The sequence below is a fragment of the Ammospiza nelsoni genome, chromosome 5 (assembly GCF_027579445.1).
Source record: "Ammospiza nelsoni isolate bAmmNel1 chromosome 5, bAmmNel1.pri, whole genome shotgun sequence".
Classification (NCBI taxonomy): Eukaryota; Metazoa; Chordata; class Aves; order Passeriformes; family Passerellidae; genus Ammospiza; species Ammospiza nelsoni.
Genome location: NC_080637.1, coordinates 24277766 through 24293258, shown reverse-complemented (window position 1 = coordinate 24293258; position 15493 = coordinate 24277766). Strand labels below are relative to the sequence as shown.

The window sequence follows — 15493 nt, the reverse complement described above, 5'->3', positions numbered from 1 at the left end:
AATTAATTACATAGTAATTAGACTGCTTTTCATCCACAAATTGGAATATCATTTGATGCAATTAACTTTGAAGAAAACAGTTGATCTGCTCCTCATTCTTGAAATTGGCTCCAGACCAAAATAAAACAAGTCTTTTGTAATTGAAACTACTACTTGGAAAATAAGCTCAGCTACAACACCAATTACAAACTCCTGACCTGATTTCTGAGCAAGCTTAATGCATGCTGTTCTGGCACTCAGTAAAATCCTGAAGCCAAGCTTTGTTAGTGAAGTTTAACTCTAGATACCAGAACCAAACACACATTAAGAATAACTTGGATATCAGAAAAATATATTAAGAACTACTTATAAATCTGACTAGTCTACACCATTTTTCAATGTATTTATTCCTGCTACAATTTTTTCAAATACTAATACAGATGGTGTGGATTTGATTGAATAAATAATTTAAAATTAAGAAACAAGATTCTAAAACACTCTAAGTAATTATTTTGTAAAAGAGGATTCTTTAATTTTGAAGTAAGTAATCAGATGTGATATTATTTTTTGGTGTAAAGTTGGTAAGTTACCAGGACTTGATCTGTAATTTTTTTTTAAGTCATAAAGAAGCTCTCTGTTAACTAACTTACCAAGTCCTTCCAATTGTAAGATAGCATCACTTAAAATAAAATTATATTTTCATTCACTTTTTAAAAGAAGAATACTCTGCTAAGAATGACCTTTTTTTTTCTTCTTTCCATTGTCAATCCTGGTCCTATATTAAATGATTAACTTGAAAGTACAGATTCCTGCTTGACCTCCTAAGATACTTCTAAAGTTTATGAGGGATGTTGAAAAAATTTTCATCTAGAAATTTCAAGTATTTCAAGTATCTAGAATACTCGGCTGTTTATTCATAAAGCATATGTTAGCCATGCAAAAGCCATGAACACACACAACAAGACTACCTGTCTAGAAAGGCATGGTTAATTCACACTTATTGACTGGTAGATCATTCAGGTGGTAGGTTATGTCTGTATAAACGCTGTTTCTGATGAAGCTTATCTCTGTGAAAATACCGCTTCTGAAAATAGCTTTTCATTCTTAGGGATAAGTGTGACCATGAGGAAACAGAGCTACTTGCATAAGGCAGAACATGTGAGCTGGTAAGCTCCACATGACCTGTTCTGGTGGCATATAAAGTAAAAGAGCAATTATCTCCAAGATGCCTGGGTCTTCTGGGTGGATTTTTTACTGGGATTTGGAGAAGGGTAATTTGGGTCAGACCAGGTTCATTCATCTGGTTCACTCTGGTCTGCCATAAAAGTAATAAGCAGTGGGGAGAACTCGATGGAAGGCCAGGCACTAAACAGACATTGGTGTCACTAAGTTATAAGTTTTGGTCATAGCAAAAGCAAAACATGGAAGCAAATTAAGATAAACACCTGGAGACTTTACTGCTCTCCACCACAGCTGGGTAGTTAGTTCTTCCAGAGTGATGGCAAACATCATGCAGATACATCCGTGGCTTGACAAAGCTGACTCCATGTAGCTGTATGTCTCTGCACCTCACTCCTTTCTACTTCCCACACCATTCCAGTTTTTTTCTATCAATCAGGGTGCCACAGCCTCCAAATACTCAGGATAGAAGAGAATCAATTATACTGTAAATGCACATGATTAGCACATAGCTGAGTCCAAAGGATATTATTTTCTCCCCATCTCTCAGGTTCAGGAACTCTTACTGTTTCATTCTGTCCTTCTCCACCTCTTTCTGGTGGAGAATGGTCACAATTCGCAACACCATACAGCTATGCAGATCTATTAGCTAAGAGAACTACTGCTATTAAGTGCACAGTAGACCTGAGGTGGTTCCTTCTTTGCTAATGGTAAAACCAAGGCAGTCTGACAAGACAACCTGTTCAGCTATCCCAGTCTAGTGGTTAAATCATGAAATTGACAGTTTCCTCATGTCCATTCAAATACAAAGAAACTGTGTATTTTTAGGGTGCATTTCTCTCTCTCAGACCTACAGAATTAGGGACACTGTGTGCTGGAAACAAAGCATCTGCTATTAACTTCATGTGCTGCAAAAACCCTCTGCTGCAGCTCTCAAAAGGCAACTGTTTCCAAACAGGAAAGCTACACATTTTGCAATTAGGATAGATTAGGACAGAATATTTCAGTGCTCTTTTTTTGTGTAACTCAATTTTTTCTACAGAATGGGCTGAAATCATTTAACAGCTGCTGCCACCATGCTGGTTACAATGTGCTCTACCACGCTCTAGTTATCTACACATCTCAAATACTGCATTTCTGCACTCAAAATGTGTAGGGAACATTCAGTTTCCACTCTTCTCAGAATCTCTGAAACATGGCTTTTCTGAAGGGAGGTACTCATGCTTGCTTTGTCAGTTCTAAAGTTACTCTTTTCTCCTCGTGAAATCTTCTCCAGGAGAAATAGGAACATCTGGTTAGTTGACTTAGAAATCTCAAAATCCATTTAGTCAATAAATCCATTTTAAAAATATTCTCAATAAATTAAATCATGGTGTGATCACCCACCAGTGTAGGCTTGTGTTAAGTTTTATGGTTAGACTGAACTGTTTTAAGGGTTTTTCCAATCTAAGTGACTGTAAGATTCTATGGGGGAAAAAACCAAAACAACAGAAACTTACCATTGACAACACAACTCAATACATTGAAAAATTTGAACAATAAATTATTTTATCCTTAAATTCACAGCAGTATCATTTCTTTCCACCTGGCTAGTTAAGGAGAGGTATTAGAAAGGACTTTAAAAAGATTTATTTCTATACATACATTCTTAAGCCTACATAAATTAGGTAAACTTAAAAGTCTCCACTTTGAATTGCTACATATATCCATTCATTTGAGAACAAACTACAAGTAATGAAAAAGGACTATATATATACATATATAAAAATATATTATTATATAATAAAGTTAAATGCAAAAATCTTTCTCCAAAATTTTTATAGATCTATACCTTTCAACTTTCATATAATTTATTAAGGAGACATCAACACTGCTGTTGTGTGATTCTCTCATTCAGAGTTCATACACTCCATTTAGTGGCTGAATTGTGATTTGTACAACCAAGTATTTTTCACATCCTGTCAAGTATAAATAGAAGAGCAACACTATAACCTCTGTAATACAGTTTTTATCTCAAAAAATAAAACATACTAAACAATTACAGGGTGCATATGCATATGTTTCTTTTTATTATTGTGTTTCAATTATTGTGCACAATTCTATCAAGTGTCTTTCTTATTTGAAATTTTGACAATAAAAAAAGGAACCAAATTGCCCTTGCTGTCAGTAGGAGCTGTTCAGTAGCCAAAAATCATTTGCTTTGATGCAATTTTAGAATAGAAGATGAATAAAGAAGAATTGGGTCAATTATGATCTCCCACAAATATTAGCAAAGATAACTGCATGTAAGCCTGGAAGAATAGACCAAACATCCATTTAGTGAGGGGAGAATAATAATTCCACACAATATAATTAACTTGGATTCTTAATACTGCAGATAAGTTGAAAAAAGGAAAAAAATCACCAAAGGGAAAAAAAGGTACTCTTTCACAATTTTAAAAGTTTTGGCAACAGGAAAGAAACTCAGGTGAAAAGTCCCAGATGTTTCTACAAAAAAATTTAAAAAAACCCCATAGCAGCTAGGAGGCAAAGACAAAATAAATCATTTGGAACAAGATAAAAATTCTTGAACATGTGAGAAAAATGTACACTAGCTGCAGATTTTGTATCCTAACTTTAGTGTTATTTTTAAAATATTTCAAAAGAATTATGAAATAGCCTATGTACTATCTGGAACACTTGATCAGGGGTTTGTAATTGTGTCACTAATAAATATTTCATTAAATAAAATCACAAAATACTCTTGAAAGCAGTGGCTTTACTGGGACTTTGGTCCATGTTCTACTCTGAAATAAAATTCTGACTTTACTAAAAATTAATGGTATATTTGCCATTGGTATTACTGGACTTCATCTTTAGTGTCCAAAACAGCATAATGATACCACTTGCATTATAAGAATCTGGAGGTTTTTATGTAGGTAGAAAAAGCTATAGTAATGTACACTGGACTTTTAAAACAAACTGCTGTTTGAGAGCCTTTTGGTAAAGGTCTGAAAATTATTTCTAGGAGTTTGTATCCATGAAGTTCATATCTGTTGGTAACACACCTGCTGCATTTCATAGATACATTCATAAAATATGAAGACAGATGGTTGAAAGGCTCAGAAATGCTTCTTCCTTAATACAGAGGAGGGTTGGGGTCATGAGGAAAGAAAAAAAAATATCTTTTAACTTTCTCAGGAGAGCCTAGGTAACAAATGAAGGCCATTTCATTTAGTTCAAAAATAAAAACCAGTTCATCTTATTTCCCAAGTAACCACACTATTCTGACACTATCTTCCATCATTTTCACTGCTGCTGCAGAAGATCAAAACCCTGATGACAACCTATTCTTTGCTGCTTACTCCCTGTAGAGGAAAGTTCTTTCTATTAAGCTCCTATTGTCACAAAAGATCTTTAGTGTTTCACAGAATATGGGGTGATAATATCTGGTACCTTTTTATATTAAGGGTTTGGAGAATTAGAATGGCTGTTCCTGCAGAATGCTACCAATTTTTTGTGTTTCAAATGCTTTCTGAGTTCCAAAGTTCTTCTCCAAGAAGCATTGCTTATATATATACTACAGCATGATTTTGGTCATATAATCTATATATCCCACTTTCAATTTCACATTTTTAAGAAGAATGCATTTGACTTAATTGAATATTACAAATTTATGAAGTAAGCTTTCACTAGTTTACATGGATGCCACACAAGATCTTGGTATCATTTACCTGTATGTCCATTCGTAGCAGCAGAATACAAGGCAGAATAGCCATCTTCACAAGAGTAATTAATGTCCAGTCCTTCTTCATTAAGCAGCATTGATAATAAAGTGACATTTCCCTGGGCAGCAGCTTGGTGAAGAAGGGTGGGCCTGCCACCCAGGGGGACAGGACCACCACTTGTTAACAAAGGGGTTAGGGAGGAAGACCAGCCTGTGAGTTAAAGCAACAGAAGTTAGAGACACATAAATAAGCCCTGCATTTTCTGTGTTCTTTTAAGTACTAAAAAGTATCTTCAAAATGACTGCATTTGTTAGTCTAGCGAAAGTTTTGTGATGGTGCTTTGTCTACACATTAGAAGGTATTCTGAAGAATAAAAACTGCATTGAGGGGTGACACTTGTTAATACAAATGAACAGGACCTCACGACAAAAGGTCAATGTGAAACTTGTGAATGGTAGTAGCATGTGGATGTCTCAAAAAATTTATATTATCAAGGCTAACAGAAGTTTTAGACAAGTTTTAATTCATTTGCAATATGCCAGGAAGATTTTTTAAGTATCTATAGAAAAGTTTTCGAAATGAAGTACTTATTTTCATATGTAATTTTATCCTCCTTAGTGCAAACTTTAGTATTTATATATTTGGTATTTATATAACTCACATGTAGTTATAAAGATTAATTGCACTTATTGACTTCAGGTGCCTTTAAATAAGTTTGAAAAAACATGTAGAAATAATTTACACAAATAATACAGAAAAAAATATTTATTACTGAACTCTCCATTAAGGTAACGTTCCTTTTACTTTGTGATACTTAAACATTATAAAATGCTCCAGTGGGAATGAATAACAGGTTATACAAAATTTATGTATGAAAGCTTTCACTCCATTAACAAAGAGTATTCAATCCAAAACTCTGAAAACTTAGGCATTGTGGTTAAATTTCTTGTGACTACTTATCAGCTTTAGCAGGCACTTTGTTAAGAATATGAAGTTTGCTGCATAAGGCATGGAATATTTTATGCATCCTTCCTTGAGCAAAGACTGCAAGAGAAAATAGGAGAAAGGCTGTTTTTTTTTTAATATATATTTTCATTATTACCTTTAGAAAATACACATGAGGCTGAAATTTGATACAAAGCAAGCAATTTGATACATTTTTCAATGCCTGAGACTGAAGAAGAGTTGCAGGCCATTAGCTTCAGTTCCATTCAAGCTGGTGCTATCCAACATCTCCAACTAGAAAAAGTATGTGGTAGTAGCAGTGCCATGCTGGGATGGTCTGCTCCACATTTTGGAAAACAAAATGAAATACAGAAATTCCCAAGAGAATTCTACAGAAACAATGGATTGGGTACCTTGTAAGATCTCAATACATTTTAATTAACATCAAGACTTACACAAGAATTCATCATCTCAGTAATACCAATGAAGAATACATCATTTGATCCCAGTTAAAAAAAAAAAAAAAAACAAAAAAATGCTTGGAGTATTTTTACATTTGTTTCTAAAGTAAGCTAAATTTGTCAATTTAAATTAAGTTTACTAGTGAAGTATCTAAACATATGAACATATTTTTAGTATTTTCTCAATATTATTAGCTTATTATTAAACTTATTTTTTATATTAACTGTAAGAAGCCATCACTGCAGCTATGAAATTACCTTATAAATCCAAATTTAAACAAAAAATAAATTGTAAAATTAACTTCATACATCTTCGTATAACTTCAATTCTGAAGCTGCCTTCTGACTATTAATACTCTTAGTAATACCTATTTCTCCAATACTTTTAATCAGAGGGGTTTGAGGGTTTCTGAAGTTTATAAAAAAAAACCCAAAAAGCAATATATACAGTAAACTGTATGCTTTAAGTGGCAAAAAATATATTACCTTCAACTTCCACCATTTGAGAACAGTTCACTCTTACAAAATTCCCAAAGGTCCAAAGAAAAACTTGTAGTATTCCTTTCCATTGTGAAAGTGGTTTTATTTTTCCAGCCTTTTGTTATTCTTTGAAACTAACTATGCTGCAGCTGTTGCTATACATATATTTATGTTTTTAAAATAGTACTTCCTTAGATTTTACTGTCTTCTTGTGGTAGTTAACTGATAGTGGATATTGTTAAGGTGGCACTACCATTACTGAAATTGTTTATCCAAGTAACACTGGAATTTTGGTAATATGAATAGTATTTTGAGTTTCCTTTCCTTTTAAAAAAAATGCAATTTTGGATGTAGTTTATTTGCTTGTTTATTTGCTTGTTCTTGGGGCATCCTTAAGAGAAATGCCAAAATGAACGGAACTTTTTAATGTCACATCTTAATTTTCATTTCAGCTCCTTGAAAAGAAAAATATGTTGTTGTAATTCAGTGATGAAATTAATTATACTAGGTTAGTATTAAATGAAAACCTTCTACTGATAAAGATACAAAAATAAGTAATAAATCTAACTTTACATTCTATTATCAGAGTGAAGCAGTATAATAAAATTCAATTCATCCAGTAAAAATGCACCAACATTAAAAGATAACAATAAATAAGGGACACCATTACAAAAAGTTAGGAAATGTGAAGCATCTGTGAAAGCTTGTAGGGCATGCAGTGATGAAGGGCAGAGGGACAGACAAAAACAGCTTCTGGCATCAGCTTCAGAATGTGAGATGGTTAATTTCAGAGCCTAGCTCAGTCCTTCACCCCCCCGCCACACACACTTTTATCTTCAAAGCCAATTGTAAAGAGAGAATAAATCAATCATTATAGAAATGAGCAAAATAAAAAGATATATATTTCATTCAAGAGTGACACAGAAAGCACAAAAGTAAGAAGAAAGTGAAAGCACAAATCCCAGGGATATGGTAATCCAAACGCCTACATTTGTTTCCATTTTGAAGTCTTACAGCCATTGAACTGCAGAAATCCAAACAGAGCAGAAGCATTCTGGCACTGATTCAAAGGCTGCTGAAGTTAATGAAAACACTGCCACAGATTTTGAATCAGGCCATAAATGTTCATTGTAACGTCTCTATGTGCAGTCTGCTTAACATTAATGATGAAGGCCCATGTTTTTTCCTAGCAGGGATGAAAAGAGCAACATGTGGTACAACAGCCACCTCTGAAAGAAGATACAGTCACATTGCTTTAGCAGAATGCCTTAGTGACAGGGATCAGAGCTCCCATTTAGAGTTTGCTCTGAATAGTTCCTCTTCTTAGAACCAAGACACTTCCTTACTGAAAATCAGGCTGTTGATATGTTCCTATATCAATCTGAGCTCATTAGGAAACTCTATTAAAATTAATAAATATAATACTTTAGTGATTACATTATTATCAATTCTTCTGACTCCACAGTAAGAAGAAAGAAGCATGAATTTACTGACCTACAAAAAAGTATAAAAATGAAGGATTCTGTCAATGTCCTTTAATATGGTAAAATTTTTGTTGTTAAAAATATTAAAGAATTCTGATTGAAGCTCACTACTTACTATACAATAAAATTAACAGGACTTAACCATGTTCTTATTTAACTGAATGCAAAACTGAAATCCTAAACATTTTCTGAAAAAAAGCAAATAAAGCATATTAAAATCAACCAGATCATTAATAAAACTAACTGATTCTGTGCCTAGAGGATATACAAAGGCAGATATGGGAAGGAGGTTTCAGCAGTACTTGTAGTTTGTTAGATGTTTCTCACCTCAAAGAAAGTCAAAAAGGAGGCTGAAAAAGGGAATGAGTGGCATGAATTCAGGTACTACTGACCACATTATCTTAACAAAACCAGTGTTATTAAATTTGGTTTATCCTTTTATTTCCATATATATTTATAAAATCTATTTTTTTCTTAGCATGTAATTTTGAAAGAAGTGTTTTCTGTACTTGCATAATATCCATTGCTCTAAATTTAGTTAGTTCTGCAGTTTGCTAGAACACAACCTGGCCAAAACAGATTAAATTGCCTTAAAAACATAAAGAAAATGAGATTGAAGAATAAATGCAATAAAATATAAGCATTGTTTTGGGTAGAAGACAAACTCCTGAATATTTATGCGAATACTGCAGATCAAGTTATTAAGGTTCTTTGAGCCTGTATGTAGCCAGGAAAGGAGATAATAAAATAACATCTCTATATAAATAAAATAAAATTTTTTAAAATAGCATACAGCTAAGCAGAGTTTAAGCAATCTTTCTCAGAGAACTTTGGATCATGTTTCCCATCTGCAATTGCAAATATTTGTGAAAAACAGTGTCATTTACAAAGTACTAAGATGAAATGTTCAGAGCAAGGATTATAATGGAATTAAATCAACAAATATTTCCATGCCTCCTCAAAATAAGTGAAGGGAGTTAGAAAAAGCAAGAAACCTTAAAAATGAAAAAAAAATCTAACAATTTTTGACAAAAAGTCCTCTCTGTGAGAATTTTCTCTGAGAATGGTCACACATTTCATAAGAAACACAAATTAAGTATTTGGGGGCAGAGTCTGATAGAAAAGAATTACTGTTCTCCTAAGAAAAATGTTAATACCTCAAAGCATGAACTAAAGCAAAAAAAAATAGATGAAATTATGAAGAAAAGCACTGGTAATTTCATTTTTAAGGTATGGGATTTATTCTTCTAAAGAATAATCAATAACTACCTTAAGTGATTATCAAATATCAGATAAATAATATAATACTAACTGTTACATGCACCTAATTAATGCTGATAGGATTTGTGGAATACAATCTCTTGCTTACAAAAACTATTCACTTGGAAGCTGACTTTCCAGTAATTTGTTCTACGTTCATAAGAACTTAATTATTTTTTTAAAGAACTTGAAAATTCTGTTATGGAGCCTAATAGCACTTGAGGGCAAATTAAGTTCGGAAAATATCTGAAATACTGGAAGACTAATAATCTATCTGACATGGCAATCAGACTCATCTTGGGATATGAATTTAACATGAAAATTCAGGACATCTATATGAAAAACAGCAAACTAATAGGCAGTCATCAAATCCCAATGTTGTTGACTGAGGAGCAGTAGACAAACAGAAGGATAAGATTTCTGAGCTCATACTTTTACGGCACAGTTCAGAAAGGAGAGAGGATTCTGACAGTATGGTGTGACAACCAAATGTTAAAAGGATGCGTAGGTTACTCCTGATACATGTAGAAAGTCTTCAATGAAGTGGAATGAGAATAAAAATTGCTTAATAACAGGAAACTTGGAATCTTCTCACACAATTTTGCCACACACAGTTTTTGGAGTGGCTTCCCCAGGACTGGTGCTTGAGATCAACTCACTTATTAGCTAGTGGTGCAGCTACCAAGAGAAAGGGGTTGGTTATGTGTTGGAAGCAGATCAGCTGTGTAGGGCTTTTATGCCCTACAGAAGATGATGCAGGGACTAGAGCTATGAGGGACTCCAGTACCATAACTGAACTAGCTGTTGGAAGTTTGAGACAATTCCAACATTCTTCAATGCTGATGAAGGTCTAAAGTGTTCCATAACGGAGTGTTCTTTTTTTTTCACTGCAGTGCAAGTCAAACTAAAGAGGAGCTTCTACCTAATGTTCTAGTGCTACTGATCCCAGCAGGGAAGTATGTTAATAAAAAGCTTTATAGGAGATCTACACACTGAAATGTAGATCAGTACTGTCTTTGTTCACTTTAATAACACCAGTAAGATTCCCTGAAGCTGGTGGCACATTAGACACACCAGTAAGTCCCCACCAAAACACAAGATGAGTAGCAGATAGACACACTGACTCCAGACTTAAGATTATCAACAGTTAGATTTTAACTTGCTAACAGCAAACTTGTGCCCAAATCTGTTGAAGTAAACCTGTGAGATGCCATGCATGAGTATTAACAAAGCCTACAACCAAAAAAAGAACTATAGAAAAACAGAAATAAAATGAAACATATTCTACAGGCATGCAGTGATACGTAGGAAAGTGCACTGTTATACAGGCAATTACATGTCTTAATGTGCAACCATCTACAGCTGTAGCAGAATACCACAGCCCCAGCTATCCCCTGTTCTTTAAAAGATTCACACAGAATAGAAATACATATTCCATAGAAGATCCCCTGAAGAGGCAATATTCAAAACATAATTTAAGACTGAGAAAGCATTTTGATGTCTAAAATACTAGCATTAACCAAAAAATAAATTTTAAAAAAATTAAAGGAATTTGTTTAATACACTCTAATCTGCAGCTAACTTACTCTAAACATTAAGCCTCTTTAAAAAAAGCCTTCTATATGGAGACTTCCTTGAGGAAGGAAACTTATTTGTAACATTACTGAATCAGCGAAAGAATTCCCATATCCCTGGAATATGGAAAAAATACAAACGAAAAGTTTAGCTTTTGGAAAGTAAGAAAGATAAAGTTACAAGATAAATAAAGCAAATAAGACATATAAGAAAACCAAAACATTATTTTTGAGGGAGACAGTTTGTAGCATATCAATCCCTTTACCTGATGCTGTTACCAGGAGGCTGTCTGAATCACATGGTCTACAGGATGAAGCACTAACAGGGTTTATGGAGGAGCTACAGGCAATGGTGGTGGGAATGACAAAGGAATTTTCTGAACATGCAGGTTGGTTCAGTCCAGGAAAGTGGGAAGGCCAGGCACCCACCTGAGATGAGGCTATGGCTGGTATGGCACAGCCTGCAGGTGCCACAGATAAATCTATAGCAGGTTTTGGTGGCAGCTGAGGTGAGGACTTAGAAATAATTTCCTCATTTATTACCCTGATTCCTTGTGGTGAACTTGAAAGAGGTGAGGTCGTGGTTTTGTTGTCAGTTTTTGCACTGGTATTTGGGGATCGATTACTATCCATTAAAACTTTAAGCTGTGGGTGTGGTGGTGAAGGAGCTTGTGAAAGCCCTGGTTTTTTAGGAGGAATAGGTGGAGGGTTTCCTCTGTCAATTCTTGATACACCTGGAGTCTTTAAAGTAATTTTACCAACCGGGGCGTAAGTGCCAACTTCCCCTGAATGTGATGTCCCTGGGCGCGATGGAGCACCGCTCTGAGGGCCTGTAAATCTGGAAAGAGCTTGGGTAACAGTGTTCCGAGCTGCCTGCTTGGCAACAAGGTTGTCACGACTAGTCGGGGATACATCCCTTGAGGGAGGGCTTTGGGTTGTGTTTCCATTTTGGTCTTGGTCATTATTATTTGCCTGAAATCTAAATCTAGCTGCTTGGACTCTTGGGTTTAGGCCTGGATGGCCAGCAGTGTTGGCAGATGGTGAATGCAGACTGTGTATAGATGAAGAGAGCGAGGAATTCTGAGCTGTGGCAGTTGGTGTGGTAGGGGTGCAAAGGGAATTACTATTTGAAAAAGGAGAAGTGCTACTTGATGAATCAGGGGGTAAGCCTGTATTTGGTCCATTTTCTTCAATTCTGTTTTGATTCTGTGCAAGAACAGGAGCTGTGGGAGGGACAAGTTCACTAGATGAAGATTGCCTATCAATGACAGGCTTCACAAATGCTGCATTGGTACACACATTCATTTTTGTATTGCCAGACACTAGTGGGCTCACTGTAGAAGGCTTTATAGAGACAGTCAAAGGCAACTTCTTAGTGTTTTCTACACTACTGTCCATCATTACAGTCTCTGTTTGACAAGCAACAGTTCTTGAGCTTGGCTCTTCTGTTTCAACTGAAATAGAAACAAGACTCCTATCGTTACTCTTCTGAGAAAGACTGGCTTTACTTTCATTCTCCTTTTTTAATTGCTCAATCATTTTGATCATTTTATCTCTTTCTTCTCTGAGGTCACTGGTGTGTGTTTCCTCTTTGTGAAGTTTGGCACGCAACTGCTCTCTCTCTGTGTCAAACTCAGACAGCTGCTTTTCCATTTGAGCTTCCATTTGTGTACTCCTTTGTTTCTCAGCTGCAAGAAACTCCTCCAATTCAGCAGCCTTTTTCTTTTCCTCTTCAAATTTTGACATCACTTCTTCCAGTTTCTGGGTTTCTTCTACAATTCTGCCAGACAACTGCTTACACTCTTTCACTAGCATCAATACTACATGCTTATTTTTTCCACGTTCTTCTTCAAGGCGAGCAGATAGTTTTTTGTGCTCCAGCTCAAGATTCTGTAACTGAAATTTTTCCATTTCCAACTGTAAGAAGACAGAAAATAATTCTCACTAACAATTCTAATTTCATAATAACCTAGTATTAACCTGACACTGATATTTTAATCTTTGAGAGTACGACTAAAATGAACCCAGGAAGGTGATTTGTGATATCTAACACAAGTGCATATAATCTTATACAAGCAAAAGAAAGAGAGCCGTATCAGAAGAGCAATTTAGAAACTAAGTAAACCCTTTTAATTTCCTCCATTGACAAGAGAGAGACTCTCCAAAGTCTTTAGTGCTTGTGACTCCTGAGTGATGGAACTACCTGTTCTCCAAAAAATTGACAGAAGACATAAAATAAAGCCATCTTCGTAAAGGAACCATACACAAGTAAGAGATGAGGTTTGCAAAAAATCTTTGAGGACAGAAATGACAGGTTTTATCTCTTCCTCCAACTGAAGGCGATTAAGTCCATCATAAACATAACTGGTATCCTGTATCTTGTTTTAACATTTATAAATAAGACAACTTTTTGGCACAGGCAGACAGAAATATTTTCATATACTTAATAATAGTAAAAAGTCTCATTGACATCAGTGATGTATAAGCTGCTATTAATAAAATGCAGATAACAGATAAGAATAATTTTTCCCCTTATTCATATAACCATTGCCTCTAATTCATTTTGTCTACTGTTTATGCTTTTATTCACAGACCCTCTTCTAGAAAAGCAATGCAAAAATATGGCAATACACCATTTTATAAAACACCTATGAGGAAGAAATCATTGTGGGAAATGTTACCTATATTTTAAAGATCATCTTGGTTTCAAATACTTCAAAACCATTTTAGCAGCATAGGGGCTGCACTGGGGTTTTAGAGCTTAATCCCAGGTTGACACTCTGCACAATGCTCTTCACAAAACAACACCCAGTCTTTCTTAAAAATGTTATCACAGACTTATAGAATGGTTTAGATTGGAAGGGGACCTTGAAGTTCCAACCACTCTGCCACAGGCAGGCACACCTTCCACTGGACCAGGCTGCTCAGAGCCCCAAAAATCAGTGCTAAACATGAAAAATGATGTATGGTATTATCAGTCTTTGCTAAACAAACTGTATCAGCAGTAATATCTCTTCAGTTCTGTTAATGGAAATACAGCTGCAAATTAAATTAAAAAATATTATAATGACACTGTATTTAGGAATGGTCCAAGCACAGCTTACAAATGAAAAAACCCTTATTTTTTCCTCAGTGATTTCACTGCATTTCAGTGGATCCAGCATTTGCATGGTTCACTTGAATTTCAAAACAAGGAGAGCATCCAACCATTTCTTTTCTTTGTTAAAACAGGTACAAAGATCATGAGAAATGTATACAATTTCTAAAGCTTGGAGATGTATAAATATTAATAGTGAAAATACTTTTTTCCAAACTTTCTATACTTTATTATTCTGCTATTTTATTTTCATATGAGCTTCTCATTCTATAAATTAAGTGTTGTGAAATTATATTACTTCCAAATAATTACAAACAGATTTTAATATTTAACTGCCGTGAAATCAGCTTACCATACTATAACAATACCTGACTTGTAAGAATTGCATCTAAAGGATGACTCCTTAATAAAAATGTAAATCCTCCATTTGATTTCAATATACAAAAGCAGCATTATTTTCTCATTTTACATTGTCTCCTATGTCACTCTCTCCCTCCCTCTTGTTCTTTTGGCTGCATCATCTCAAATAGGAAAAGCCTCTGAATATTTACCTGGTATTTTTCCCTTTAGATGACAGATTTGGAACTAGCTGCAATTATTTATGAGTTTACAAACTAAGTAGAACCTGATTTTTGCAAAATGTACTATATGCTTACACTATATCATATCAGTAATATAAACATCTGGAAATGAGTTCAAGAGGGATTTGAAAAGGGGTGAAAAAGGATACTGGGAAAAAATATAGTGTTCCACAAACAATTAACCAGCAAAGGCCCTTCAGAGGTGAGAGACAGCATACCTTGTAAGAAGATGTTGAGGAAGCTTGGCTTGGATAGTTTAGTGAAAAACAGACTGAGAGATACCCTAACAGCAACATCCTTTTGAAGGGCCCTTACAGTGATGACAAGAGTAAAATTCATCTTGGTAATGGCAGGTGGGGCTCCATAATAAAAAGTTACAGAAAAAAAAACTTGCCCTTTGAGAGGCTGTCTCAGAAAAAAGTTCTTCACAAGGACACCAGTGCAGAAAATATGCAGCATTGCCATTCCTGGGGGTTTTCATGACTAAGCAAGACAAATTTACAGATGACCAGATGTACTGATGATGATGATAATCTGCTTTAAGCACAAGGTTAGAATAAATTACACCAACAGGCCTTTTTCAACCCACACTTGCCTTTCTTTGAGCATGCATCCCAATACTAACTCCTCTGCAAACTCTCAACAAATCAAGAACTGTCATTTTGATGATCTATTTTGTGTTCCCAGGAAAACTCAAAATTAATTTTCACAGCAGCTCCAAGAAAAGCATTCGAAGAGATGGAAGA

The 15493-nt window shown here is 34.9% G+C and overlaps 1 protein-coding gene across 2 annotated transcripts in view; it reads right to left on the bottom strand.

Moving 5' to 3' along the window:
- CTTNBP2 (cortactin binding protein 2) overlaps positions 1-15493 on the bottom strand; it is a 77911-nt gene that overhangs the window by 30851 nt on the left and 31567 nt on the right. Inside the window, exons 4-5 of one of the 2 annotated variants that reach the window (XM_059472794.1) lie at positions 11336-12986; positions 4872-5075 (exon numbers count right to left, since the gene is read on the bottom strand). In XM_059472794.1, the coding sequence (XP_059328777.1) occupies positions 4872-5075; positions 11336-12986 (1855 nt within the window). Of the gene's footprint in view, positions 1-4871; positions 5076-11335; positions 12987-15493 lie in introns of those variants that run through there. The other variant, XM_059472795.1, reaches the window with a different exon arrangement.